The 27,118-nt window shown below is 37.3% G+C and overlaps 1 protein-coding gene across 3 annotated transcripts in view; it reads right to left on the bottom strand.

Annotated features, from left to right (window-relative positions):
* The window catches only part of MRE11 (MRE11 homolog, double strand break repair nuclease), a 67,492-nt gene that overhangs the window by 24,248 nt on the left and 16,126 nt on the right, over positions 1-27,118 (bottom strand). For all 3 annotated transcript variants that reach the window (XM_010973350.3, XM_074372884.1, XM_074372886.1), the window contains exons 7-14: positions 25,718-25,832; positions 24,346-24,531; positions 23,679-23,850; positions 22,244-22,324; positions 18,385-18,511; positions 15,866-15,966; positions 14,465-14,638; positions 8,678-8,740 (exon numbers count right to left, since the gene is read on the bottom strand). In XM_010973350.3, the coding sequence (XP_010971652.2) occupies positions 8,678-8,740; positions 14,465-14,638; positions 15,866-15,966; positions 18,385-18,511; positions 22,244-22,324; positions 23,679-23,850; positions 24,346-24,531; positions 25,718-25,832 (1,019 nt within the window). The remainder of the gene's footprint in view (positions 1-8,677; positions 8,741-14,464; positions 14,639-15,865; positions 15,967-18,384; positions 18,512-22,243; positions 22,325-23,678; positions 23,851-24,345; positions 24,532-25,717; positions 25,833-27,118) is intronic.

Genomic DNA, 27,118 nt, shown 5'->3' on the forward strand with positions numbered 1-27,118 from the left:
ATGAGCACTTCCTATTGTCAAACTGGCTATTATTTGCACTAATCACGCTATAAAAATGTAAAACGGTCTATGCAGATGAAAAAAAAAAGAAAGAAAAAAATTGTACAACAGGAGAAGCTCTCTCCCTCATCAATCAAATTCAATGCCTATGATTTGTCAGATGAGTTTACCTGGAAAAATGAGACCTTTTGAAAAGGGACACCTAGAAAGATAAAATTTCACAGAATCAAAAGTTTCAGAACTGGGGTAAGAATATTGGTAACTGCCCCTAATTTAGCACCATCACTCGTAAGCGACTGCCATCATTTGAGCTACTCTGTACAATGGGCTCTTAGTAAATGACAAGAAAAAAAACTTAGAAAAAATTGCTATTACCTCTGGGTGATAAAATTTTAGGGTGCTTTTGTTTTCTTCACTATTCTTGAATATTACATATTTGCTATAATATATGTTTTCTAAAATATTACTATTTTATAATCAGAAAAACATAAGCAATAATCTCTCACAAATATACGGTAAAAAGAATTAAATAGAGCAAAGGAACTGAAAGCCTGGAAAAGAATAAAAACCTCAGGACCAAGACTTTAACAAATTTTAATTTAGTAAGAAACTGTCGAAAAGACAAGTTCGAGACTTAATGAAGTATCCTAACTTTGAAATGAACACAGACTTTTCTGATTAAAAACAGAGTAAGAGCAATGCTGCCCTGATCCTGTCCTTTAAACCAATCAAAATGTAACAAGGAGAACAAAAGTAAAACACAATACATTTTCAATAACATTAGAAAATAGCTCTACCACCCAAACATAAAACCAAACAAGAGTTACAGTAAATATTTGGCGAGGCTAAGGAAGAAAGTAGAGAAGAGTTTCAGACAGCATAGAGAGCTCCGAAACTGGTGTATCTAACCCAAGAGACCACGACAAAAGTCTCTCTTCTTGGCAGGACAAGTTCTGGGTTTAAGAATAGCAAGTGGCTAGAGTATTTCTAAGTGCTCTGTGATGGCAGGAAATAAGGAGAGACAGGGCTAAGTGAGGAGATGAGAACAAAGCAGGCAGGGCAGAAGCAGGAGTGAAGGGGGTGGTGGGAGGTGGGGGGTAATCCAGCTTCACGATGATGAACTTAGCTGCAGTGAAATAACTGAAAATTCTGACTCTCCTGACACACACGTTCCCAGATGAGGCTGACGATGAACCACTCAGCTGTCTGGTTTCAACTCTCGTATTTTATTATGCGGGTGGGGTAATTAATTAATTAATTATTTTAATGAAGGTACTGAAAATTGAGCCCAAGACCTCATGCATGTTCACCATGAGCTCTACCCTCCCCACCTCAAATCTCATACTTTAAATGAGTGTTCTTTTCATAGCACATTTAGTCCCACATTGTTCACAATTTTGTGCTTTCAATTGATTTTACTTTTAAAATGGTCTCCAGTGTAGTGCTGAGGTGCTGTCTAGTGGTTCTAAGTGCGGGAAGGCTGTGTCGTGCCTTATGGAGAAAATGCATGTTGTCAGACAAGTCTCAATCAGGCATGACTTACACAGCTGTTGGCCACAAGTTCAATGTTAATGAATCAACAATGTACAGTGAATAAAGTGTCTTTAAAGAGAAACATACATGAGAAAGGTTATGTACTGATTAGTTAAGAAGAAAGTTATAACTGGTGGCTGGCAGGAACCTCTTCCTATTTTTCCCCGAGGAGCAGTAATTCAGTATTCACTGATTCAGCATTTGCAGTGACTTTGTAAGACTTAACTACCATGAATAACAAGGCCCAGCTGTACAATTAAAAAATATATATTTTAATTGAAGTATAGTTGATTTACAATGTTGTGTTAGTTTCAGGTGCACAGCAAAGTGATTTAATTATATATATTTATATATATATATAAAATATATGTGTGTGTATATATATATATATATTCTTTTTCAGATTCTTTTCCATTATGGGTTAACAAGATATTGAATACAGTTCCTTGTGCTATACAGTAGGACTTTATTGTTTATCTATTTTATATATAGTAGTGTGTATCTGTTAATCCCAAATTCCTAATTTATCCCTCCCCCCACCCCTTTCCCCTTTGGTAACCAAAGTTTATTTTCTATATCTGTAAGTCTATTTCTGTTTTGTAAGTAAGTTCACGTCATTTTTTAGATTCTACATTTAAGTGATATATGATATTTGTCTTTGTTTGACTTACTTCACTTAATGTGATAATCTCTGGGTCCATCCATATTGCTGCAAATGGCATTATTTCATTCTTTTTTATGGCTGAGTAGTATTCCATTGTGTATATATAACACCACTTCTTTATCCAGTCACCTGTTGTTGGACATTTAGGTTGCTTCCATGTCTTCACTACCGTAAATAGGGCTGCTATGAACACTGGGGTGTGTGTATCTTTTTGAGTTAGAGTTTTCTCCAGATATATGCCCAGGAGTGGTGTTGCTGGATCATATGGTAAGTCTATTTTTAGTTTTGTAAGGAACCTCCATACTGTTTTCCATAGTGGCTGCAACAGTATAAGAGGGATCCTTTTTTGCCACACCCTTTCCAGCATTTATAATTTGTATGCTTTTTAATGATGGTCAGTCTCATTGGTGTAAGGTGATACCTCATTGTAGAAAAAATATACATATTTAAAAGAAAAAAGGAGGCCTAAATTACATAATTAATAAGACAGATCTAATTGATACATGTTAAACTCTATACTCTAAAAATAAGTAATATACTTCTTTTCAAGACTCCATGAAGTGATATATAATGGGATGCTAAGAAAAATATCAATCAATTCTAAACAGTAAAAAGAATATCATACTTTCTAATCACAATGTAATAAAATTAGAAATTAATAAATCCTGACTCCAAACTGCAACACAAAATAAAAATTGTAGACTATCTAAAAGATGATAATAAAAATACTGTGTATCAGAACATATGACACAATTAAAGAAATGAACTGTTAAATTAAAGAAATGAGAATGGAGGGAAAAGTAGATCGAAGGAAAATTAAAAGAATTATGACAAAACACTCAGCTCAATACTAAGTAATTTGGAAAATAAATGACCTAAACTGAACCAAGAAAAGATAGTCTCAACAGACTAATTAACAAAGTAAATTTTGAGAAAATTGTTAAAAGAACTAAGTTCCCTAAAAGGACCACAATCAGAACGTTTCACAGGTAAATTACACCAAATTTCAAAGAACAGATTGCACAGCTATTTCAATAGTACCAGAGCATAAGGAAAGACAGCTTCCATTTTTTTTAATAAAGCCAGCATAATATGTTACTGAAAACTGACAAAGAACTGCATACATAAAAGGAAAATTACAGCATCTTACTTATGAATATCAAAGCAAACAGAAGGAATCCAGGAGCACATGGAAAGACCAGTACAACCATTACCAGGGGGGTTCACAAAGTGATACCAAGGACAGGTCAATAATGGATATGTAATAACATAATTCGCCATATTAATAGAACACAGGCAGAAAAACCCCACATGCTTATCTTCACAGATGCCAAAAGACTCTTAATTCATTGCCCATTCTTGGTAAAACAAACAAACAAAAACCCCTCAAGAACAACTGGATACTCCTTTTACATGACAAAACCCTAACTATGCTACACAAACACACACACAGTGTGTACACATTTTCACCGGAGCGCTCTTAGAAATCAGAGAAAAGACCAATGCCCTAGATAAAAAAAAAAAATTCTATGCAAAGAACATGACCAAGTGTTTCATAAAAATATAACTTGTAAACATAAAAATTGCTCAGACTCACTAGTTATAAAAGTAGTATGAATTAAAAACAACAGAAAGAAATAATTTCTTACCACTTAGACTTGTAAAGATCACAAGATACAGAAATACATTATGATGGCAAGGATGCGGGGAAATAAGCACTCCTAAAACCATCAGTTGGGCTGTAACTTCGTATAACATATTTGGAGTGATTCGGTAGAATTTAGCCAAATTTAAAACACATATGCCTTTGTGTGATTATTATTTCTCAGAATGAATTACTGTCATTGCCAAATTTTGTACTTTCCCTTTGTCTAAATACTGTGTCTTTGTTTTAGCATCTCAAACATTAAACTCAAATAGTATTTTAACTCTGCCTTTCTGTGCAACGGACTTTGGAATTCACTGCTATCTTTTTTTTTTTAATTGAAGTTTGGTTGATTAACAACGTTGTATTAGGTCCTGGTATACAGCATAGTGATTCAATTGTATGTATCTATTCTTTTTCATACTCTTTTGCATTATAGGTTATTACAAGATACTGAATATAGTTCCTTGTGCTGTACAGTAGGTCCTTGTTGTTTATCTATTTTATATAAAGTAGTTTGTATCTGCTAATCCCAAACTCCTAATTTACCCCCCACCCTTTTCCCTTTGGTAACCATAAGTTTGTTTTCTATGTCTGTGAGTCTCTTTCTGTTTTACAAATAAGTTCATTTGAACTACATTACTTCTAAGAATTTATCTCATGAGTGTAGGCTTAGAGCCAATGTCAAGACAATGTTTCCATATACACTTTTTGAGATTTTAAAATATACTACCCTAGTATTATACTTTTTCTTAATTGTGGTAAAATATACATAACATAAAAATGAATGACTGTAACCATTTTAAGTGTACATTTCAGTGGTATTAAGTACATTCACCCTGTTGTACAATGACTGCCATCATCCATCTCCACAACTTTTTCATGATCCCAAACTGAAAGTCCATACCCGTTAAACAACAACTCTTCATTTCCTGACCCCCTCAACCTCCTGGTAATCACTGTTCTACTTTCTGTCTGTATGAATTTGACTACTCCAGGCACCTCATATAAGTGGAATCATACAGTAGTTGTCCTTTTGTGTCTGGCTTACTTCTCTTAATATAATGTTTTCAAGGTTTATCCATGCTATAGTATGTTAACAGGATTTCTTTCCTTTTAAGGCTAACCAATATTCCACTGGATGTACATACCACATTCTGTTTATCCATTCATCTTTTGATAGACTTTGGACTGCTACTACCTGTTGGCTATTGTAAATAATGTTATGAACATTGGTGTACAAATATCTATTCAAGCCCCTAATTTCAGTTCTTTTTGGTAAATACATAGAAGTGGAATTTCTAGATCATATGGCAATTCTATGTGTTTTTTTTAAGGAACCATCATACTGTTTTCCACAGTAGCTTTCATATTCTCACCAGCAATGCACAAGCGTTCCCTTTTCTCCATATACTTGCTAATACTCATTACTTTCTAATTTGGGGATAATAGCCATCCAAAGGGGGTGGTACCTCATGGTTTTGATTAGGATTTCCTAATGATTAGTGATGTTGAGAATCTTTTCATGTGCTTTTTGTATACTTGCATATCTTATTTAGAGAAATATCTATTCAAGCCTTTTGTCCATTTCTAAATTGGGTTGTTTTGTTGTTGAATTTTAGGAGCTTTTTACATATTATTAATCTCTTATCAGATATATGATGCGCAAATATTTTCTCCCATTATTTGCTGCCATTATTTGTTGCCTTTTCACTCTGTTAATAGCACTTGATATTACAGTTTAAAACAGGGTATCAACCCTGCCTCAAATTCAGATAGAACATAAGAAAGAAATCAGAGGCCAGATAACTATGATCAGACTAAAATCAGACTAAGAATAGTTTTCACATTTTTAAAGGACATTTAAAAAATATTTACTATTCAGCCTTTTACTTAAATATGACTTATACTTAAAGAAAATACTTGAGAATTTTTCTATGTGAACAAAAGACACTAAAACATGTTTTTCTCTAACAGAAGGACTAATGTTTTTGTTTGTCTGTTTAAATAATTTAAGTATGATACTGGGATTCCTATTCTGAGCTAAATAATTCTGCAAAGCTGTGAATTATAGCTTGAAAAAGTTTCCAACTCCATTAGTCAAGTTCTAAATAGTATGCTGAGAATGAAAAAAGTTATAATACTCCATGGCATGCTGAAAAATTACCTAAGATCTGATTACCTGCTACAGTCTTAAAATATAGCTGAAAATCTAAATTCCAAAGTTCTCTTCTGAAAAACTCCCATATGAAATTTGTCATATCCTCTCCTAACCATCCTTGAATGAAATGTTCACTCTTACTCTTTAAAAGATTAATGAGAAACTGAGATTAGTGATTTCAAACACAAGGGATCCACTATAAAGAAATATTTCTGTAATCTGTGAGACTGAAAGGGTTAATCAAGTTGAAGTCAAATAATCCAAGAACCATGAATCACTTCCTCCTAGTATTCACTCTTTAAAGGCACTGTATATAAAATGAATACAAATGTAATAAATGTGGTAGGAGATTACTAATCTATCGCTTGCTTCCTCCTCTTGTGTTTCCAAAAATCATCACGTAAAAAAATCAAAAAAGCAGTTGATTCTATGCTTATTATGAATAGTGATTTTCACATGCTACATGATTTTTGAAGTCGTAAATTTTTAGCCATTATTGGCCTTGTATTAATGTTATTATAATATAAAGTTCTGATAGGATGAAGTATGGTTGAAAAGTCCAGACTTGGAGGTAGAAATAGGTTTAAAATTCAGCCCCACCAAGTGACCTTAAGCCTGGTCTCAGTCTCCTCATTTGTAAAATGGAAACTGAGATTAGTGTATGTAATACACATAGCAAAAATCTAATAACTACCATTTCCCTTTTCCCCTTGAAAACAGAAATGAATAAACTCAAATAGATAATCACTTCTGTTTTTCCCAATACATTTATTTAGGAGAATAACTTTGCTATTGGGAATGCTGAGTGTGAAATTTAATGGATGGTGGGAGCTTTTAGTTCTGTCATCAGTTACTGAAGGCTGTTCATGAAAAGCATGAGGTGGGAAAAAATACTGTAGCCAATACTGGAACCATTGCTGGTAACGTTACTTTATGTTGCAAAGTTTCCTGCCTTACTTACGGAGACAGTGCAAGTGCTACAAGGCACAGCCAGCTGTGAAACTCACAGCTGGACATTTAGAAGATTATCCTAGCACATTCTGTTTAGAGAAAGGTTGCCACCGGAGTTACTACACTGTTCATATTCCTACATATTCTAATAAAGTGGGACACAATCTGGGGTGGGAGGTGGGGAGAGGAGTCCCAAGACGTCAAACTCTGATAAGACAGAGAAAAGAACAAAACCTCAATACCAAAAATGTCCGTCTCCTACTATTCTCTAGGATTCCAGGTAAATGGCATGACTGCGCCAGTTAAAAATCCTAAACAGCAAGTATGGAATGTCAGATGATGAAGCAAATCAGATTTAGACTTGGAAGTTTCATTAAAAAAAAAAAAGCCTTAGAGTCTGTCTCAGTCTCTAAGGATGGTACAAAAGGATTATTTGACAACTGATTTTCTTCCTCTATCAGAATCCAAGAACTGCTTGACATTAAAGGCTGTGGTATTGACTAGTAGTCATCAGTAGATCAACTACTAAACAGGATTCCTTCGGAAGAATTCAGGGGGTAAACAGTAGATTGAGAGTCTCCATCTCCATAAGCAGGGGCTTTTCCTTTTCTTCTTAGTGTCTCAGGCCTTGATTTTTGCCTAAGGAATACGCTTAAAACAAGGCAAAAAATATTCTTTAAAAAGGCGAGGAGAAGACTCCTGTGAACTCACTTTTTATTATAGCAGAGAATATAGTGGGCTTGTAAAAGTTAATTTGAAGGATGTGTCAAATGCTTAACTCTTTACGATTCACCTGTCAGCTACAGTTCAGAAATATTTACGGAGCGGAAGTGAATTCATAGGACAATTGTACTAATTCAGTGAGGGCGAAATTTTAGGTCATAAGGTTTAACATTTTCTTTCTACATACATGTCTCCCCTACTAAACTGGGAATCTCTGGTGGACACAGACCATACCTTTCTCATATTTATATTCCTAATAAAAAGCAGAATGGCTACTTGTAACAGATACTACAAAAAAGGCTATAGGAAAGCAATCAAGATGAAAACTCAAAAGTAAATAATTGATAAAATAATTTTAAAATACTAGACAGCAATCATAAAACACCTAAGATAATTAGAAAACAGGAAAACATATTTCAATTGTGAATTCACCCAGTACCAGATAGAGGCCCCAAGTTTAAGTTAACGGTTGCCAACCTCAAGTTTCTAATCTGCAAAGAAACGGAGGAGACAGCAATGAGGGCAACTAGGTTAAGTTCAACAATTTGGAAAGGCCAGTGGACACCGTGCATTTACCTATGGTAACACTGCTAACCAGAACACTAAGTTTCTTCCTTTTTGCACAAAATAACAACAGCTCGGCGGGGTAAGATTTTATCTTATATTGGTAAGATGCTCTGATGGCAACTGGGTGTCAGTGTGATTAATAAGAGCTCTTTTTGTGTAGGCTACTACCCCCCGCACCCCCACAAACACACATGCACAAAAAATTAACTAAGTTTTAGACAAGAGCAAAAGGAAAAAAAAAAGAAAACACTGGCACACAGAGTATTTGCAGGCTGAGCTGGAAAAAAGTCAAAGGCAGCCGTCCCCAGTCAACCTCTGCTCAGTCCTGCCTCCCAGACCAAGGTTCCCGTAGACTCACCACTCTAAACAAACTTACTAGTTATTCTGATTTAACAAACTGACATACAAGCAAAGGAATTTACAGAAAAATTACCTCTCGAACTTCATCGTCTTCTTCATTAGTGTTCTTTTGTCTGCTTTCTCTGAAACGACGTACCTGGATTATAAATCACAAGCATGTTATAAACATGTCTGTCATATAAATAATAAGGTTGATTTAACAGATACTTTCCACTACAACATAAAACTTGGAAATTCAAGTATAGTCGTAACATTACACTGTGCACCAGAAATTGACACAACATGGTAAACTGACCATACTTCAATTTTAAAAAATGGGGGAAAAAATATAGTCTTGTTTCACAAGAGTAAAGAAATCATATTTTCCCAGTGACTTACATTAAAAGTTCAGAAATGTACTCTACCAAAAATTGGCCCGAAGCAAAATTATATTACCTGCTGCCAAAATGTTCCATGTCACTGAAAAACAGTCTGTTGGACCGCAGAGGAAAAAAATTATAATGTCCTATGGGTGTTTTACTTTAGTAAAATAGTTAAAAACAAAAACCCTCTCTTAAGAGGTTTGAACTATTTATCCCAATGCTCAAATCATTCTTGGGCACCTGGCTGCAAGTCATCCAGGAGGCTCTCTGACAAGGTATCTGAAATGGGTGGGCCCCTGAAGATCTATTTGGTCAATACTCAACCACCAAATGTTTGCTGTTTGCCAGCTTGGTCCTGGGACCATGAAGGGATAAAGAGCTTCTTTGTTTTTTGGCTCCTACTCGCAAAGCTCTTATAATACAGTTATGCCGCTAGAGATAAGTTCTGTTTATTTCATAATTTATTCAGCACATATTTACTGAGCCAAGCCACTACCTGCCAGGCACTACTGTAGGAACTGAGAATACAATAATAAATAGAATTGTCAAAAATTCTGCCCTCATGGAGCTTACAATCAGTGTGTGTATGTGAGCATGTGTGTGTGCGTGCATGTATGCATAAGGGAAGGCAGTCAATAAACAAAATAAGAAGTTATGCTGTATTTTAGAAGGTGTGCAGGATCAAGCTGATTTATAGCTATACAGGGGAAGCTCTGTCCTTATCTCCGAGGAGCCTCTGGCATTCTCAGGGCCACATCATTTACTGATGGTTTTTCCACCTGGATGGCTGCTTTGCCGCATTGCTGGATTACGTGACCAGAGGGGCCTCAAAGACTCCCTGGGAACTTCTGCACAGATCTTGGTTGGTGTTCATTCCCGGGTTCAGTGTGTAAATAAGGACATGAGGAACGCAGGCCTGCTATCTCCCAGATCCCTACTGCCTGCCTACACTCCTTCTCTTGCTGTACCATATCGGTTGCCTTTAAATAAAAACCTTAAGTGAGTATGCTCAGTGGAGTCTTATGAGTCCTTTCAAGTATGCAAACCTGTGAAATCTTTGCAAAAGGTGACAAGTGCTCGTTGAAAAATAATGCAGGAAGAGGGACAGGGAGTTGCTGAGGAGAGGCTACATCCGAATGAAAGGCCTCACTGAGAAGGTGATAAGCGAGCCAAAATTTTAAAAGGTAGGGAATGAACCTTGTAAATAACTGGGGGAAATCACTCCAACTAAAGGGAGGAATATATGCAAAGGCACTGGGGCAGAAGCATGCCTGGTATGTTCAAGAAATAGCAAGGAGGTCACTGTGGCTGGAGCAGATACGAAGGTAAAGAAGCAGCAGAAAACCAGATTGTGTAAGGCCTTAGAAGCAACCGTAAGAGTTTTTTTTAGGCAGGAGTTACTTCATCTGAAATATGTTAAGATCACCAACAGCTGAGCTAAGGATAGACTAGAGGGTGAAGGAAAAACATGGGTAGAAACAGGGAGACCAGTTTGGAGGCAACAGGAATAATCCAGGTGAGAAATGGCCATGCCTTGGACCACTGATAGTGATGAAGGTGGTGAGAAGCAGTCACGTTCTGCAGATTTTCTGAAGGTCAAGCCAAAAGGATTTCTAGAGGGTACAAGTGACAGCAAGAGAGGAGTTAAAGATAAATTCAGCAAGTGGTGCTGGGAAAGCTAGACGACTACAGGTAAGTCAATGAAATCAGAACCCTCCCTCACACCACATACAACAAATAAACTCAAAATGGTTTATAGACCTAAATACAAGATATGACATCATAAAACTCCTAGAAGAGAACATAGCCAAACATTCTCTGACATAAATCATAGCAATGTTTTCTTAGATCTGTCTCCCAAGGCAAAAGAAATAAAAGCAAAAATAAACAAATGGAGCCTAATCAAACTTAAAACTTTTACTCAGCAAAGGAAACCATCAACATCATGAGATGACCTACGAAATGGGAAAAAATATTTACAAACAATACGATCAACAAGGGGTTAATTTCCAAAATACACAAACAGCTCATACAACTCAACATCAAAAAACAAACAACCCAATCAAAACATGGGCAGAAGACTTAAGCGTCACTCGCCATCCAAGGATCAGGATTAGGTCAAGGATTAGGCCATTAGCCACTGCAGCTGCCAACCTCCAACACACCCTAAAAGGAGTTCAGGGTGCAGATCAGGAATGAGACACTCTGTGCTCTGGGAAAAACTGGCAGAACTGGCCTTTAGATATTTTCAGGAAAAAACTTTATGAACCCAATTTCTTGTATCTTCTCATACCAAGAAAGGCACTAAAATCATTAAAGGAGACAACTGCTCTGAGGCCTAGCAGCAACCTTCTACTGAGATGTGTGCCTGACTGCACGTACCCCCTTCACCAAAATCACACATATACTGACCTCCCTCCAGCCTCTTTGGAGCAGCTCCTTAGAACTATCTCAGAGGCTGTCTCTCGGGCTACAGTCCTCAGCACCGAATAAAACTGAACTCACAGCTCTTACCTCGTGTATTTTTTTTTTTTCAGTCAACGACTAACCCAACAATGATTAGATATTAAGGTCACCTGGTCCATAGTCTATATTCTTACCCACCATGCCACAAACAGCTTCAAAAGTCATGATGCCATTCGAAGTGGGGATGGTCCTGCTTTTTGTGTTTTTTTAAGGAGGTGGAGGGTAGTCTGTTTTTTGTTTTGTTTTATTGTTTTAGACTAGCTTGGGTTCACAGCAAAATTGAAAGGAAAGGTACAGAGATTTCCCATATACTCCACACTTGCACAGCCTCCCCGATTAACATCAATGTCCCCCACCATTGAACTAGTACTGGTACATTTGTTGTACCTGATGAACCTATGCTCTGTATCACCCAAACTCCATAGTTAACCTTAAGGTTCACTCTTGCTGTTGTGCATTCTATGAGGTTGGACAAATGTATGATGACATGTATCCACCATTATACTTTCATAGAGTAGTTTCACTGTCCTAAAAATCCCCTGTGGACCTACCTATTCATCCCCTCACCCCACCCCTGCCAACCCCTGCCAACCCCTGATCTGCTCCCTTGTCTGGATGTTTCACAGTTTACTTATTCATTCACCTACTGAAGGACATCTTGGTTGCTTCCAAGTTTTGGCAATTATTAACGCCAACGCTATCTATAAACATCGCGTGCTGGTTTTTGTTTAGACTTACGTTTTCAACTCTTTTGGGCAGATACCAAGGGGCACAACTGCTGGAGAGTATGGCAAGAGTATGTTTACTTTTATAAGAAACTGCAAAACTGTCTTCCAAAGTGGCTGTACCATTTTGCATTCCCACCAGCAACGAATGAGTGTTCCTGTTACGCCACATCCTCACCAGCATTTGGTGCTGTCGGTGTTCTGGATTTCGGCCCTTCTGACAGTGTGTGGTGGTCTATCTCATTGTTGCTTTAATTTGCGTTTCCCTAATGACATACGATGTGGAGCATCTTTTCATACGCTTCTGTGCCATTTGGCTATCCTCCTTGGTGAGGTGTCTTAAGGTCTTTGGCCCATTTTTTTAATTGGATTTTTTATTTCCTTACTGCTGAACTTTAACAGTTCTTTGTATATTCCTTTAAAAAGTTGTTTAATTCAAGTATAGCTGATTAATAATGTTGTTAGTTTCTGGTGTACAGCATAGTGATTCAGTTATACATATATATATATACATTCTTTTTCATTATAGGTTATTACAAGGTATTGAAATACAGTTCCCTGTGCTATACAGTGGGACCTTGTTGTTATATTTTGAATAATAGTCCTTCATCAGATGTGTCTTTTGCAACTATTTTTTCCCGGTATGTGGCTTGTCTGCTCAGTCTCTTTACACTGTCTTTTGCAGAGCAAAAGGTTTTCATTTTGATATAGTCCAGTTTATCAATTAGTTGTTTCACGAACTGTGCTTTTGATGTTGCATCCAAAAAGTCATCACTGTACACAAGGTCATCGAGGTTTTCTCCTGTTATTTGCTAGTTTTACAGTTTTGCATTTTATTTAGGGAGATGGTCATGTTTTATTTATGGCAGTTAACTGAGACATCTACCCATGCTAAAAATTTATGAACCCAACACATCCAGAGTCACAGAGTGAGTGAGTGGCTTTAGAATGTGGATTACCTGCCTTCCCTGTATAAGTACTTGGCATTGAATATTATTGGTTGCACATTAGTAAGACACCTTAAGGCTTTAAAAGAATCATGTTAAATTACTAAAAGCACAGAAATAAAAGCCAAAGGGAATGAGTTTTTAAAATAATGTTGTTTTGTTCTGCTTAGAAAGACTTTGGAAAATACAGAGAAGATCCCCTATAGTCCCACTACCTGAACATAACACTGATAACATTTGGAATATTTCTTTCCATTCTGTGCATACACACACACACTCACTTATATAAAATAAAAGTAACTGGGATCGCATTGTGTATAGTTTAACATCTTTGGAATTCTTTTCCCACTTAACACTAAAAATGCTTTTCCATGTTCTTCCAAAGTGTAATTTTCAGTGGCTGCATAGTATTCTATAGTGCAAATGTGCCAACATGTATTTTACCAAAACATTTCTGTCCTTTCCCCACTGTAGATAACACTCAGATAAATTATTCCACATACAAATCTCTATCTCATTATTGTCTTAGGAAAATTCCCCAGGGCTGAGTTAAAGGGCAAATCTTAAGCCTCTTGACATACACTGCCAAATGCTTTTCAGAGCAGCTGTTCAAACTCGATACTCCTGCCAGCAGTGTACAAAGTCTTTCCCAAATTGTTGCCACTTTGGCAAATCAAAAGTACATTTAATTAGTTTCTTTGATTACCCTAGGATAAATGCCATTTTCATATGCTTATTAGCCATTTATATTTCTTTTGTGAACCACCTACTCAGGTCCTCTGTTCATTATTCTATTGAAATGTTTAGTATTCTTAAGATTTATGAAAGCCCTTTAATATTATATTAAAAATACTAACCTTTTTTTTCCTGCCCACATACAAATATTTTCTTTATGCCAGTACCCTCTAATTTTGTTTTTTGACAATTTGACATGCACACATTTAAAAATTTTATGTAGTCAAATCTAAAGAGTTTTTCCTCTGCTTTTATGCTTAGAGAGACTGTGTTTTCTAGATGAAATTCAAAATCTCAATCAAAACTTACTAAAAAATTGAAATAAGCAGAAATTTTCACCCGATGAGGTTCATTTTAAAGCACTTTCATGATCTTCAAGAAAGGATACCAACTATGGGGAACAAAACTAACATGCACTGGATATCAATCATAGTTAAGACAGTGTTCTAGACACTCACTAGACATTTTCTAACTTAATCCTCATTTTAGGATCTCAATTTTATAGATGAGGAAACTAAACAAATGAGAGAGATTAATTACTGACTTATCAGAAAGAAACTTAGAGCTGCTCTTAAGGAGAGATTGTCTAAGTATTAGATTTTTCTACCCCAAATTAGTTACTCACCTCTTCATCAATTTTATCTTCCAGGGCATCAATATGACGTTCTTTAAGAAATCGTTGTGTTTTTTCCAATTGATATTTCACTAATTCCTCTATGGCATCCTTCTCTTCCTTGTCCACAAATTCTTGTACTGCTTCACCCATTCCCCTTTCTGTTAGAAGTGAGAGCTGCACATTCTGTAAGAGACACACAAATCACTGGATGCAGAAAATAGTATCTTCCTGACAAAATAATTCCATGTGAGCAAGGAAAATTACAGAATCATACCACCAGGGAAAAAGACAAAAGAGTTATGCAGTTATTGAAGGGAAGACAAAGCAAAACAAAACATAACAATGGATAGTCATTAAGCCTACTGATAAATATTAAGGGCCAGAAAAAGTAAAGCAAAAATGAGACACGGGAGTAGAGAACAGGACCCATGAAAATGCAGAGGCCTGACTGGCTGGGATAGAGAGTCCAGAAATGGCAGCTGATCACTAAGAGATTAGGTTAACCAGTGAGGTGGGCAGAAGAATGGCCCCCTAAAGATGTCCACATCCTAATCTCTGGGACCTGTGAATATATTACATGGCAAAGGAGGATTAAGGTTATAGACAGAATTAAGGTTGCTAATCAGGGAGATTATCTGGGAGATTATCAGGGACTATCCAGGGGGACCCAGTGTGATCACAAGCATCCCTGAGAGCAGAAGAGGGAGACAGAAGCAGGGAGTCAGAGAGAAGTATCTGGGGAAAGCTGGTCAGACAGACACAGTGCTGCTTGCTTTTAAGAGAGAAGGAGGGGCCATAAGCCAAGACATGGTGGGTACCTCAAGAAGCTGGAAAAGATAAAGAGATGGATTCTCCCCTACAGCTTCCAGAAAGGACACAGCCCTGGTAACACTTCAATTTTAGTCCAGTGAGACCACTGTCAGATTTCTGACCTACAAAACTGTAAGGTAATAAATCTGTGTTGTTCTAAACTACTAAATTTGTGGAAATTTGTTTAAGCAGCAATAGGAAGATAAAACCAGAGGATCTCAAAGTGGTATATACTCATGACAGTAAGAGTAGCTTTACCACCCTGTGGCTATAATAATAAAGTAATTCTGAAATCATATCCGGATGCAAGAAAATGAAATCCTGGATTCAGACTTATGTCTTAGAGATAAAAAGAAAGAAGCTAACAATATCAACAATAAAGACACTGTAATAACAATATTAACAACTAATATTAAGCACTTATTTCTTCTTGATGTGTACTAATTCTAAATAAATGTAACTGATTGTCACCCTACTTACTACACAGAAACATTCTGAGGATTCATTTTGTTTAAACTGTCAATTATACGTAACCTAAATTAAAATCTGTTATTGTAAGCTAGCCATTATTCAAATTGAGAACAGTAATCAGGAAATTACCTTCTCTGCAGTTTGAAAGTACTGTTTCACAAGGTCTTCTACCCTTAGAGTTGTTCCCTCTGAAGGTTTTGTGATGAACTTCCCAAAGTTGATTTCTTCTCCTAGAAAAAAGAAGTCCATGAAAAAAAAAAATAGCAGCTTCTATTTTAATGTTAAAGCACCACAAATTCATTGCAGACTGCTGTAAGTGGAGGAGGTATGGCCAAACTTTATCAACTGTCAGCTTGCTCAATGTAGTAAATTTTGAGGCAAAAACTATGGCATTTTTGCTAATATCTAGAATCTTTTTCCCAAAGTCATATTTATTTTTCAAACCTCCAAGTTGTCTGTCTCTTACAGTTGTTCTCACATGGTGGTCCAGACCTCTGGGAGTCCCCCATATCGGTTCATGGGGCTCAAGGTCAAAACAACTCTCATAATGATACTAAGACGTTATTTACCTTTTCCACTTATTTGACATTTGCACAAATGATACAAAAGTAATTGCGGGTAAAACTGTTGGAAGGAACCTCGGGCTGAGTCAAGGCAGTGGCTGTGTGCTCTACTAATAGTCATCACGTCGTATTCAAAAGTTCAAAACAAAACAAAAAGCCGGTTCCACTTAAGAATGTCCTTGATGAAACAGTAAAACTTATTAATTTCCTTAAATCTCAGCCCTGAAGCAACTATCTTTTTAGTATTGAGACAAATGGGAAGTATGCTTCAAGTACTTCTGCGGCACTCCGAAATGGGATGGTTGTCTCAAAAATTAGGATGAAGAGAGTACCGCGGAGGAAGTCACAAAGCAGAGGGTGCAGTACCTGCTCTGCTCATAACCCGTCAGGGAAACGAGCATTAACTGTCTAGCAGGTGCTGGACCTGGTGTGGGAAACAACAATACAATGATAGGATGCCGCCCGTAGCAACAAATGACTACAATACAGGGTGGTAAGTGCTACAACAGAAGAACAGAAACTATGACCCACAGAGAAGAACTAAACCAATTCTTCTCAAAGAGGCCTGAAAATAATGTGCAGATGGCAACGCAGTTATCATTTGACTCAAGACTTGCAGAATGAGTAAGATTCACCAAGCAAAAAAGAAAAAGAGAAAGAAGTAATATTTTAGGCAGAGGAAAAAGTTTAAGCCAGTTTATCCACCGGCTTAGAGGGTAAAGAGAAACAAAGTTCAAGGTGCCTCTTGCAAAGTGGTGAGGACAAGTGAACAGAAATCTTTTTTGAATTTCAGTTGGGAGAATTAATACTGCTTCATAAATATGATTGCATTTTATTATTCCAGACACTATGGTAAGATTATTTACACACAGAATACCATCTAATCCTCACTAGAATCCCGTGAGGCAGGCACATTTATCATCCCTGATTTTCTACAGAAGAAAACTACACATCAGAGAGGTTAAGTGACTTACATGATGCGGCACTTGCAGCTAAAGTAGCAGAGCTAGCCAAACAAAAAGTGCTTTCATTAACACACACAAAAGGGTCACTGTTTCCATTCAGCAATTAATGTTTAAACAAAAAAGGAATCATTAGAACAAAACTATGGCTGAAACTCAAGTAACAGAAGGTACTAGTTCTATACTCCATATACTTACAAATGCTAAACCCATAAAACTTCACAGAGTTAATAAGGATGGACAATTAAAGTAAATCACTATCAATAAGTAATTCAAAATTCACAGCATTAAATATTCTCTGATATGGATTTTTTTCCTCCTAAAACAGTACTCTACAAGCTCTATTTACATATTCAAATGACTGTTTCAAGCTGAATTAAAAGCACACACAATTTTGATCACAATCTCACTTTGAAAACAGAAGCCCATTAAATCAGGGTTAATAAAAACCTAGATAAGCATACACGTAAACAAGGGCCACATTTTTCTATGAAAATTCTGATGCAATAGCTCTAAGGAAAAGAACCTCTGTATTTAAAAGGATTAATACTTCTTATGACAAAACACTATTTCAGTCAGATGACCTGTTCTTTATAAATGCTAAAAGAAGGGCAATTAGTTTTTATGAACTTTAACTGGAAATTAATTACACAATCATCAAAAATATCAAACTTAAGTCCTTAAGTACATATCTTTCTAATATTCTGGGAAACCTCTTACTTCAAAAGACTGGAATCTTCTTAAGTCACTGCACTACAAAGTTGAAATATTTAGCAATGCAAAATTCGAGAGCAAGTTCTCTGAACACTAATAATGTATATAGTAAATATTTATTTTAAACAATAAATCTTTAAAGTTGTTGTTATTTGACAGCATGTTTGTAAAAACTTTGTCTGCAGAGAAAGACTTCCATTTCTTGACTGATATTCACAGGTTTAAAAAATGATTACTATCTAATTTTTAGAAGACAAGAGATGTAATTATTCCAACTATCAGTTTTATTTATCTAAGCTATTAGAATCACACTAAAACATTTTCCATTAGTGTTTTATACTTTGACTAGAGATTCATTTATGTAAACCTTATGAGAGTATTTTTTAATTTGCAAAAATAACTAGCTTACCTGTGTTTTCTTTTTGTTCTCTTTGCCTAAAAAAATGGATGACATCTTTTGGATTAGCTACCCGATCCACAAATTTCTGGCTAAAGCGAAGAACACTGAAAGGTTCAAAACCTCCACTGTAGTCCACCTGGAAATACAGAATAAGCTATGAGGGCTAAAAAACAAGATTAACAATTTTAGTGCTTATGTGCAATAATTTTAAGTTAAAATGTTAATTTCCACAGCTCATTTTAAAGATCATGATGATGCTATACCTTTTATTCTATCGAGAAAACAAAGCTTCAAAGGTTTATGCTTATGCAGAACATTGTTTGATGGAGCCAAGATACAGCAAGAATTCCCACAATGTAGGAATGATTACATCTCCCCGTGATAAAACTAACAGTCTAGGTGCCAGGAATATCATCTGAAAAGGAGGTGAAATTTCTAAACAAATTTTTTAACTTTCAATGCAGAAAGGGTTCTCCACCAAAATAAAATGCTGGCCCTAGATGCATTCGTTAACTGGTCTTTCACCACAGGGATACGCTTCCACACTAGACAAAAATAAACGCTGGGAAAAACCCACGCAGGAAAAGAAACAAGTCTGTGCGCTTTGAGAAATGATTACCCTCAAAACACGGTACAGTCATCTCTCGGTATTCACGGGGGATTGGTTCCAGGACCCCTGCAAATACCAAAATCTGTGGAAGCTCAGTATAAAACTGCATAAATCTGACTACGCTTCAATTAAAAAAAATCGATAAACAAACACACAAACAAAAAAGGCGTAGTTCAGTCAGCCTCCATATTCGCAGACGTGGAGCTGCAGGTACAGAGGGTCGACTGTTCCTACTTAGAACTGCTAATTGTTCTTAAGGCAGGCTCTTTCCAAAGAAGTCTAACTGGTACCAAGCCCTTTACAAAAAAACAAACAAAAAAACCCTACATTTCTTTCCGAGAGAGAGAATCATTTTCCTAAACCAGCTGTTCTCAAAACATCCTCTGGGAATCAGCACTGTACCACATCACCAACCTAACCAGACTACTCCTAACCTCCACCCCACTTACACTCTTCACCACACTTAGCACTAGCTAAGATTTTGTTCATATATTTGCTATCCATCTACTATGTCTCTCCTCACACCTCCACTTCATCTGTTTTATCATCACTGTGGCCCCCAGCATGCAGAAAAGCAGGTACTCAACAAACATTGTTCACTGAATTAGTGAATCAGTGAGGGCCCCCTAGTCGATACAGTGTACTTTTGGAATATTACTTACTGGAAAATATTTTGTTTCATTAATGAATTAATAATTTATTGTGTGTAGGAAGAAGAATGCCAATTTTCATTTTTTTGGCGGGGGGAGGTAATTAGTTTGATTTGTTTGTTTATTCATTTATTTATTATTATTATTTTTTAATGGGGGTACCGGGGACTGAACCCAGGACCTTGTGTATGCTAAGCACGGGCTCTACCACTGAGCTATACCCTCCCTCCTGGAATGCCAATTTTCTATATAAGTCTGGTTGGTTCTAATAGTATCAGGCAGACATGGATGAGAAACACGCGATCTTCTGCCTGGATAAAGAGAATCATGTGGTCCCCCAAAGCAACTATGTTTGTATTACCCAGACCATCTGTACAGCTGTCATGTTACAAAACAGAAAAGATCACATGCTCAAGCTATTGGGTCTCCCCAAAATTCTTCAGACATTTTTAACACTGTACTCCAGCCTAGCTTTGTTTGTAATCTTCTGCTCCTAAAAGTCACAAAACTCATTCACTAAGCAAACTTTAGTGGGTGTCCACAATGTGTAGGTGCTCTGCTGAGGGCCAGGGGTACAACCATAAGTAAAAGAGCATCTTGGTTGTAAAGAAATTCACAAGCTGACAGGGAAGACAAGCTATGGAAATAAGACAAACTCCATAAATTGCAAACAGAACGTGAATGGTGCTGTAAGAAGTAAAATGTACAAAGTACACCGAGGACAAAAAGGAAGAAGCATCGACTCTGAAGGGAAATAAGGAAAGGCTTCTTTGAAGAGGGGAAGCTTTCAGTGGGTGTTAAAGGAGCTATCACAAAAGAAGAGGGAAGTGCATTCCACACAGGATCAGCATTGGCAAACATGCAAGAAAAAACTCCACTGGGCCCAGGGAACAGAGACTTGTAGTCCAATGTAACTGGAGCTTAGGAGGTGCTGGCAGGAAATGAGGCAGAAGCAAAAGGGGTAGGTCTAGACCAAGGCGTGGGTTTAGACCAGGTCACGTAAAACCCTGGAATGCCATGCAAGAGTTTAGACTTGTTCCTCTTAACGCTAGGGGATCTTGAAGGGGATTTTTCAGCAGGAAAGGCATGCAAAACTGTACTTTACAAAGATTATGTTTGCATTAGTGTGGAAAGGCTTAAGACACAGAGAGGAGGAAACTGGAGGCGGAGTCAGGTAGGAAGCTGCAGCTGTAGGTGTAGGTAAGAGATAATCAGTGCTCAGCTATAGCAATGACAATGGGATAGAGAGAAGGGGCAGGGTCACTGAATTCACTTAGATCTTGTAAGTCTATGAAGTACAAACTAAGGGACAAGAGACCCGGCAGCTCAAGGTCACTCAGCTAGTGGCAGAGCCAGAAACAAACCCAGGCAGTCTGGCTCTAGACTGCACTCACCTCCCCACTCTATGTCCCAATGCGTCTCCAATTTTAATATGCACACAAATCTCCTGGGGATCTTGTTAAAATGCAATTCAATGGGTCTGATGTAAGGCCTGAGGTTCTGTATTTTTAAGAATTTCCCAGGTGATACCAATGATGCTGGTTTGAGGGCTGCACCCCTTGAGTACCAGGCTTCAGAGGGACTCTTGGACCTCAACAAGGAGGTCTAACCTGGATGTAACAATTTGGGAGTCACCCTTCTACAGGCGTTCATTAAAGCCCTATATGCCCAGACTGAACAGAGGGCCAACTAAGAGATAGGAGGGGTCAAACAGAACTCGGAGAAGAGGATGCGAGAGTGATTCAGAAGGATGAGAAAAACCTACTGGATTTGACAACTGAAGGTCATCTTTCCCACCTGAGATGGTGGGGTCAGAGCCTTGATTACAGTGGACTGAGGAAGAGAATGTTCGAGGAGCAATTCAGGCTATGTACTTGGAAGAGCTTGGAAGAAATCAGAAAGGATAGATCGGAGAAGGGAAAGGCACAAAGGCAAAAACAAATCTGTTATTTGTTTGCTTGTGTATATCATGGTGGGAAAGATTAGCAGGCTTATAGGCAGAGAAAACATTTCAATTTCTTAGAATTTTTTAATATTCTCCGATACTTATCAATTCTTTCAGCATATTTATCAAGTACTTGCTATATGCCAGGAACTGTTTTGGTGTCTACAGATACTTTAGTTAACATAATTCGCAAAGTTCCACCCTTCTGTAGAGCTGATAATTTTGTAGCTGAGGACAAACAATAACCAAAATAAATAAATGGCATGCAGGTTAGGAGGATGGATTATGGACAAAAAAGAAAAGTGGAGAAGGGTATGTGAAATCAGGAGTGCCGGAGAGAGGGTATGGGGGCTGTGATCTTAATCAGGGTGGGGCTCACTGAGATGACATCTGAGCAGACCCCAGGAGGTGAGGGAGTGTCTGATTGTCTGAGGGACCACAAGAGGGCCAAGTGCCTGGAAGGGAGGGAGAGAGGGAGTAGTAAACGATAAAGTCAGAGAGCTCAGCCAATCTATTAATATACAACAGACTATTTAGAAAATGAGAAAAGAAAAAAAAATCAAACCTATCAGAATGAAACTATGATTAAATCAAAATTCCCGTCAACTCTACAACACTAGCTCTGAAAATGAATGAAGTTGAATTTATCTAAATAGGACTTACTCGCAGTCGTATAAGAGGCTTCCCTGGCTGGACAGGATTTCCCAGACGTTCCCGTTCTGCATTTTCAAGCATTTCTTCAATCTCAAAATAAAAATATCGTCATGAGCAGGGGTAAGGGGTACTGTTGGCTGCTATCTAGTGGTAGACGTCAGAGAGGATTTGTTAAAATTCTACCATGCACAGAACAACCTGCCACAACAAAGAATTACCCAGTCTAAAATGCCAATTGTGCCAAGGTTGAGAGATTCAATGCTCCCCGACTAGGCCCGGACAGTCAATTCATTTTCCATCTCCCTGGTTTCAGAAATTGGGCTTTAGGGACAAGTTCAGTCCAGGGAAACTCAATGCTAGGGATTTCTTTGGAACAACTGGGAGAAATGATTCAGCTGTTAAGGACAGTGTAAGTCTGTGGGCTACCACGTGAAAATGACTCTCTTACAGTGAAGGTTAAGACAGAATCCATCAGCACAGGGATAGACACAGAAATAGACAGAGGAACCTACGATCTTAATTTGAGTTTCTGGATCTAGTCATCTTGAAATCGGCAAACTCTTAAACTTGTCAGTTATGTGAGTCACATGTTGCTAGTAAAGCTGTGATACTAGGTGAGTTACTGTATCTAAGGTTCAGTTCCCCTTTCTATAAAATGTGGCTGGTAGACTCTACCTACCAGTAGCACCATTGACCGGATAAAATGCAAAATGCTGTCAATGATGCCCAGAATACATATAAGCAGTCAGTGAGTATCAGTGATAATTATTGTTATCATTTACATGATTTTTCATGAGAATAAAATGCAAAGGAGAAGAGCCTACAAAGAATAAGAACTGAGTAAGTGTCAGCAATTAATCTTATTAGGCTGTCAGCTCACACATCATTAAATGCATTCACCTAACTTCATAGTGGCTCTAGAATTTCTGCAGAGGTTTAGGGATGACAGTCCAAATGGGAGGGGAGGGATGGGACTTATGCTGAAGCTACAAGGTGCACAGCAGACACATTTTAAGATTTTATGCGGGGGTAGCTTTGAGGGTGAAAGGAATGCCTGATGGAGATTATTAGAGAGGCTAAGGTTCCCCTCATCTGCCAGAACACCCTGCTATCCCCCAGCCAAAGCCAGAGCCTGTTTTCCTTAGTAAAATGAACAAATGATCAAATCAGGATAAAAAAAGAAAGATCATGTGTATGTTTTTAAGAAGGAGGAAAGGATCTTAATTAAACAAAGTTACTTCTATATATAACATTCCTCCATCTCAAAGACTTTAAAACTTTGATATGACTAAACTCATTTACAGGACAACAGTGGTTCCTTACAAGCTTCATGAGAATGTAACATAATACAGTGACTTTCCTCTGCTCTACTGAAGTATTTAATTCAATGTAAATAACCTCTCATCTAAAGTAGATCTCATTGACCTTCATCTAGAAGAATCACCTTCTCCAGGCAGAAGTTTTGTATGGCTTGGGTTACTCTAGGATTATCGGGGTTGAAAATGTCTGAATGGGCAGCCAGAACAACATCTTCCATAAAAAACTGCCGCACTGTGTGAAGAGGAAGCTTCTGCATATTCATCTTCTTCCCTTTGATACGCAGCAACCCGACGTGTCTGAAATGAGGAGGGAAACGAAAGTCTAGACACATTGCAAATTTCCTCAGAAAAACGTGCACCTCAAAACTCTCACATTTCTAAGTTTCAACAAAATATTTCTTGATAAAGTCACATCCTTAGAAAATGTTTTCAGTCATTTAATCTGAATGTTCTTTCATAGGAAAAAACTTAAACATTCTTCTTTCCCAGAATAAAAGCCACTTGTCCATTAATTTTTCTATAGTACACTAACTTAAAATTTAATTAATAAAAATGTTAGTCTTAAATTCGCCAAACGAGCAGCAAAATAATTTATGTCATTGGGATGTCCTCCTGTTGAAATCAGCTTAAAATCTGGGAAAATAGGAAGATTATATTGAATGATCAGTCTTTATAAATAAATTCTATCTTATATAAATAACAACACCATCAATACCTTGAACCTGTGAGATGATTAGATTATTATAGCAAGTATTTTTAAAAATTGATTCGGAAAATGTAATAGTTACTCACTTCTTTACAGCTTCTCCTGGGGAAAGAGAAGTAACCACTGAACTTCCAGGCTGTGATACATAAAAGAGTTGCTGTTCATTTTTGGTTGGAGCTATTTTACACTCATGTTCATGGCCCCAGATAACAAGATCAATGAAGTCATCCAAAAACTGTTCTGGAATGAAGTTAGTACTTCCGTGCTTACTCCTAATGCCAAGATTTTTAAAAAACAAATATTATAAATGTCCTGTGATATAGAAAAATTTCTTATTAACTAGGTCTATATAGGTCTTTCTTTCTCCATTCATTAAAGTTTTTTATATTCCCTCTATATACACCAGAAACAGTTCAAAGGATCGGGGATGCAAAGATAACTTCTAATTCCCACCCTCAAAGGGTTTACAAACTTGTAAGACACAGACAAATAGAAACCTCAAAAGAGAAAGTGGTCAATCTCACATTAGAGGCAGATCACAAAAGGCTTTGGAGAAGAATAACTCCCCTTGTGGGAGGGTCAGAAAAGCACGAGCTCTACCAATAGTAAAAACCTGACAATTGGTCTGAGTGGATACCAAACAGAGCACAAAAAATAGAAGTGAGTTTGGTCTAAGCTTTGTAGAATAAAAACAAATGTCTACATATGTCCAGTTATTTTTTAACAACAGGTTTCTTTTCCTGATTATAAAAATAATGGAAATAAGAATGTCAGTCTCACATAAGAGATAAGTTTTCAATGTTTAATAAAACATCATATGAACACGTGACTCGCAAACTCTCATTTTATACCTAGATTAGTTGTTATTATTAAAAGACAGATGAAAACCCAAAGTGATGAAGACAAGGAGGAAAAGTTTTCCCTAACACTGACTTGTATCACTGGGAATTTAAGTAAGTGTTCAAATACTTCAACCAGCATTTACTTAACAAAAACTGATACTCATTCAACAACTATTGACTGAGTTTGCACTATGTGCCAGGTATCCCAGGCCTGATACAGATACTGAAGACACAGTGGTGAACAGTCCTTGCTCTAGTGGGGAAACAAGCAATAATGTATGTATATGCACGCGTGTGCGGGTGCACGCGCGCGCACACACACACACACACACACACACACACACTAAAGACAATTTCAAAAGGCAGTCACACAGTGCATATCTAAGTCTTGCCTGATCCTGCACTGACAATTTTATTTTATTTTTTTTTAAGTGGAGGTACTGGGGATTGAGCCCAGGACCTCAAGCATGCTAAGCACACACTCTACCTCTGACCTATACCCCCAGCCCCAACAACTTCCAAAGAATAAGGTGCATTTTAGAAATAGCTAAGCTTGGAAACAGAGTTTGGGGGAACCTCAATAAGTGATTCAAAAATTCTTAGAGAATACTTTTACCTGTTCTGATGAACCACAAATAAGTTAAACCAAGAGTTCTCGTCTTCTTTTGGTCTCAACATTGTTACTTTTTTATTGACGAACATTCGATAGAGCCTTTCGTCTGGAATGGAGCCTGAAATGGATGTTATACTATGTTATAAGTGGTTTTGTACTTGGTTTTTAAAAATCAGTATGCTTTGCTTCTAAATCATGTGCTTCTCTGAGTATTTCATTTTTCTGTTAGAGAGATAGTTGAAATCTGGTATCACTATTTACAAATAAATACGTTCTAAGTTTGCGCATGACAGCTGCTGAGCAGTTAGCTGCATTCAGAGAATGTTTTCCATGTCAAGCATATATACCTTCAAAATCTGGAAAATGTGGAATAAAAATTTGAGTTTTCTGTGCTTAAATTCTTATTAAAATTTCTAATGAAACTTTTTCAGTTTCCCTTTATTTATTATAAATATATATGTATTTTTGATCTAACATACATTATAGAATACACAGATATTAAAAGGGATGAGATTAAAAACTGTATTTAATGAATATACATATACATATGCATGACTGGGATATTGTGCTGTACATCAGAAACTGATACGTTGTAGCTGACTGTACTTCAATTAAAAACCTGTATTTAAAAATAATAGAATGATATATTATGTTTTTAAATAAAAATGCTGTGCTTTTTAATAATTTATTGACTTTCTTTTGGAGGGGGAGGAGGGATTTATTATTTGCAGCAAGTAAAGAGGACACCAGGGATGCACTGTCTCCAATAATTTAATGACTTTTAAATAACTCTCCCTGTGCCCTGAGGAATCACATTAGTCAAGTGAAGGAGGTCAAAAAAAAAAAAACAGGTAAATATACATATAAATTGTAATTTTAAATATTATAAAAGGTAAAAAAGTCAGAATGCTAATATGGGGAATGTCGGGGTGGGGGTGGGGGCAAGGCTGCCACTTCATGTAGTGATGAGGGAAGGCCTGGGAAGAAAGCCAACAACGCAGAAGTATGAGAGCTAGAAGAGGCTTAGCCTCTAAAGGGAATCCCTAGAGTATGGACAAAGAAATAGATGGTGAAATGCAGAACGTACAACTGAAGACGAAAAAGCCAAGGCATATAAAATCCAGGACACTGGAAGGCTGATCTACTTAGAGGCTGAAGCACTGAGACACTGATAAAAACTGAAGGTAGGTAGGTAGGAAATTTGAGAGAGTGGAGGGCAGTTTAGCCAGCTGGCAACTGGCTGCAAGGGGGCAGTCTGCAGGCAGGAAAGGAAGCGGCAGCAGGGAGCAAGGCCTCTTCTGAAGCCCAGAAGAGGCCGGGAGAGAACCGTGTGGGACACAGCATCCTCAGGGACCAGGTTCACTGCAGGCTGGAGAGTACAGGCAGTGCTCAGAGACGGAGGAC

This window comes from Camelus bactrianus, chromosome 10 (assembly GCF_048773025.1).
Source record: "Camelus bactrianus isolate YW-2024 breed Bactrian camel chromosome 10, ASM4877302v1, whole genome shotgun sequence".
Lineage (NCBI taxonomy): Eukaryota > Metazoa > Chordata > Mammalia > Artiodactyla > Camelidae > Camelus > Camelus bactrianus.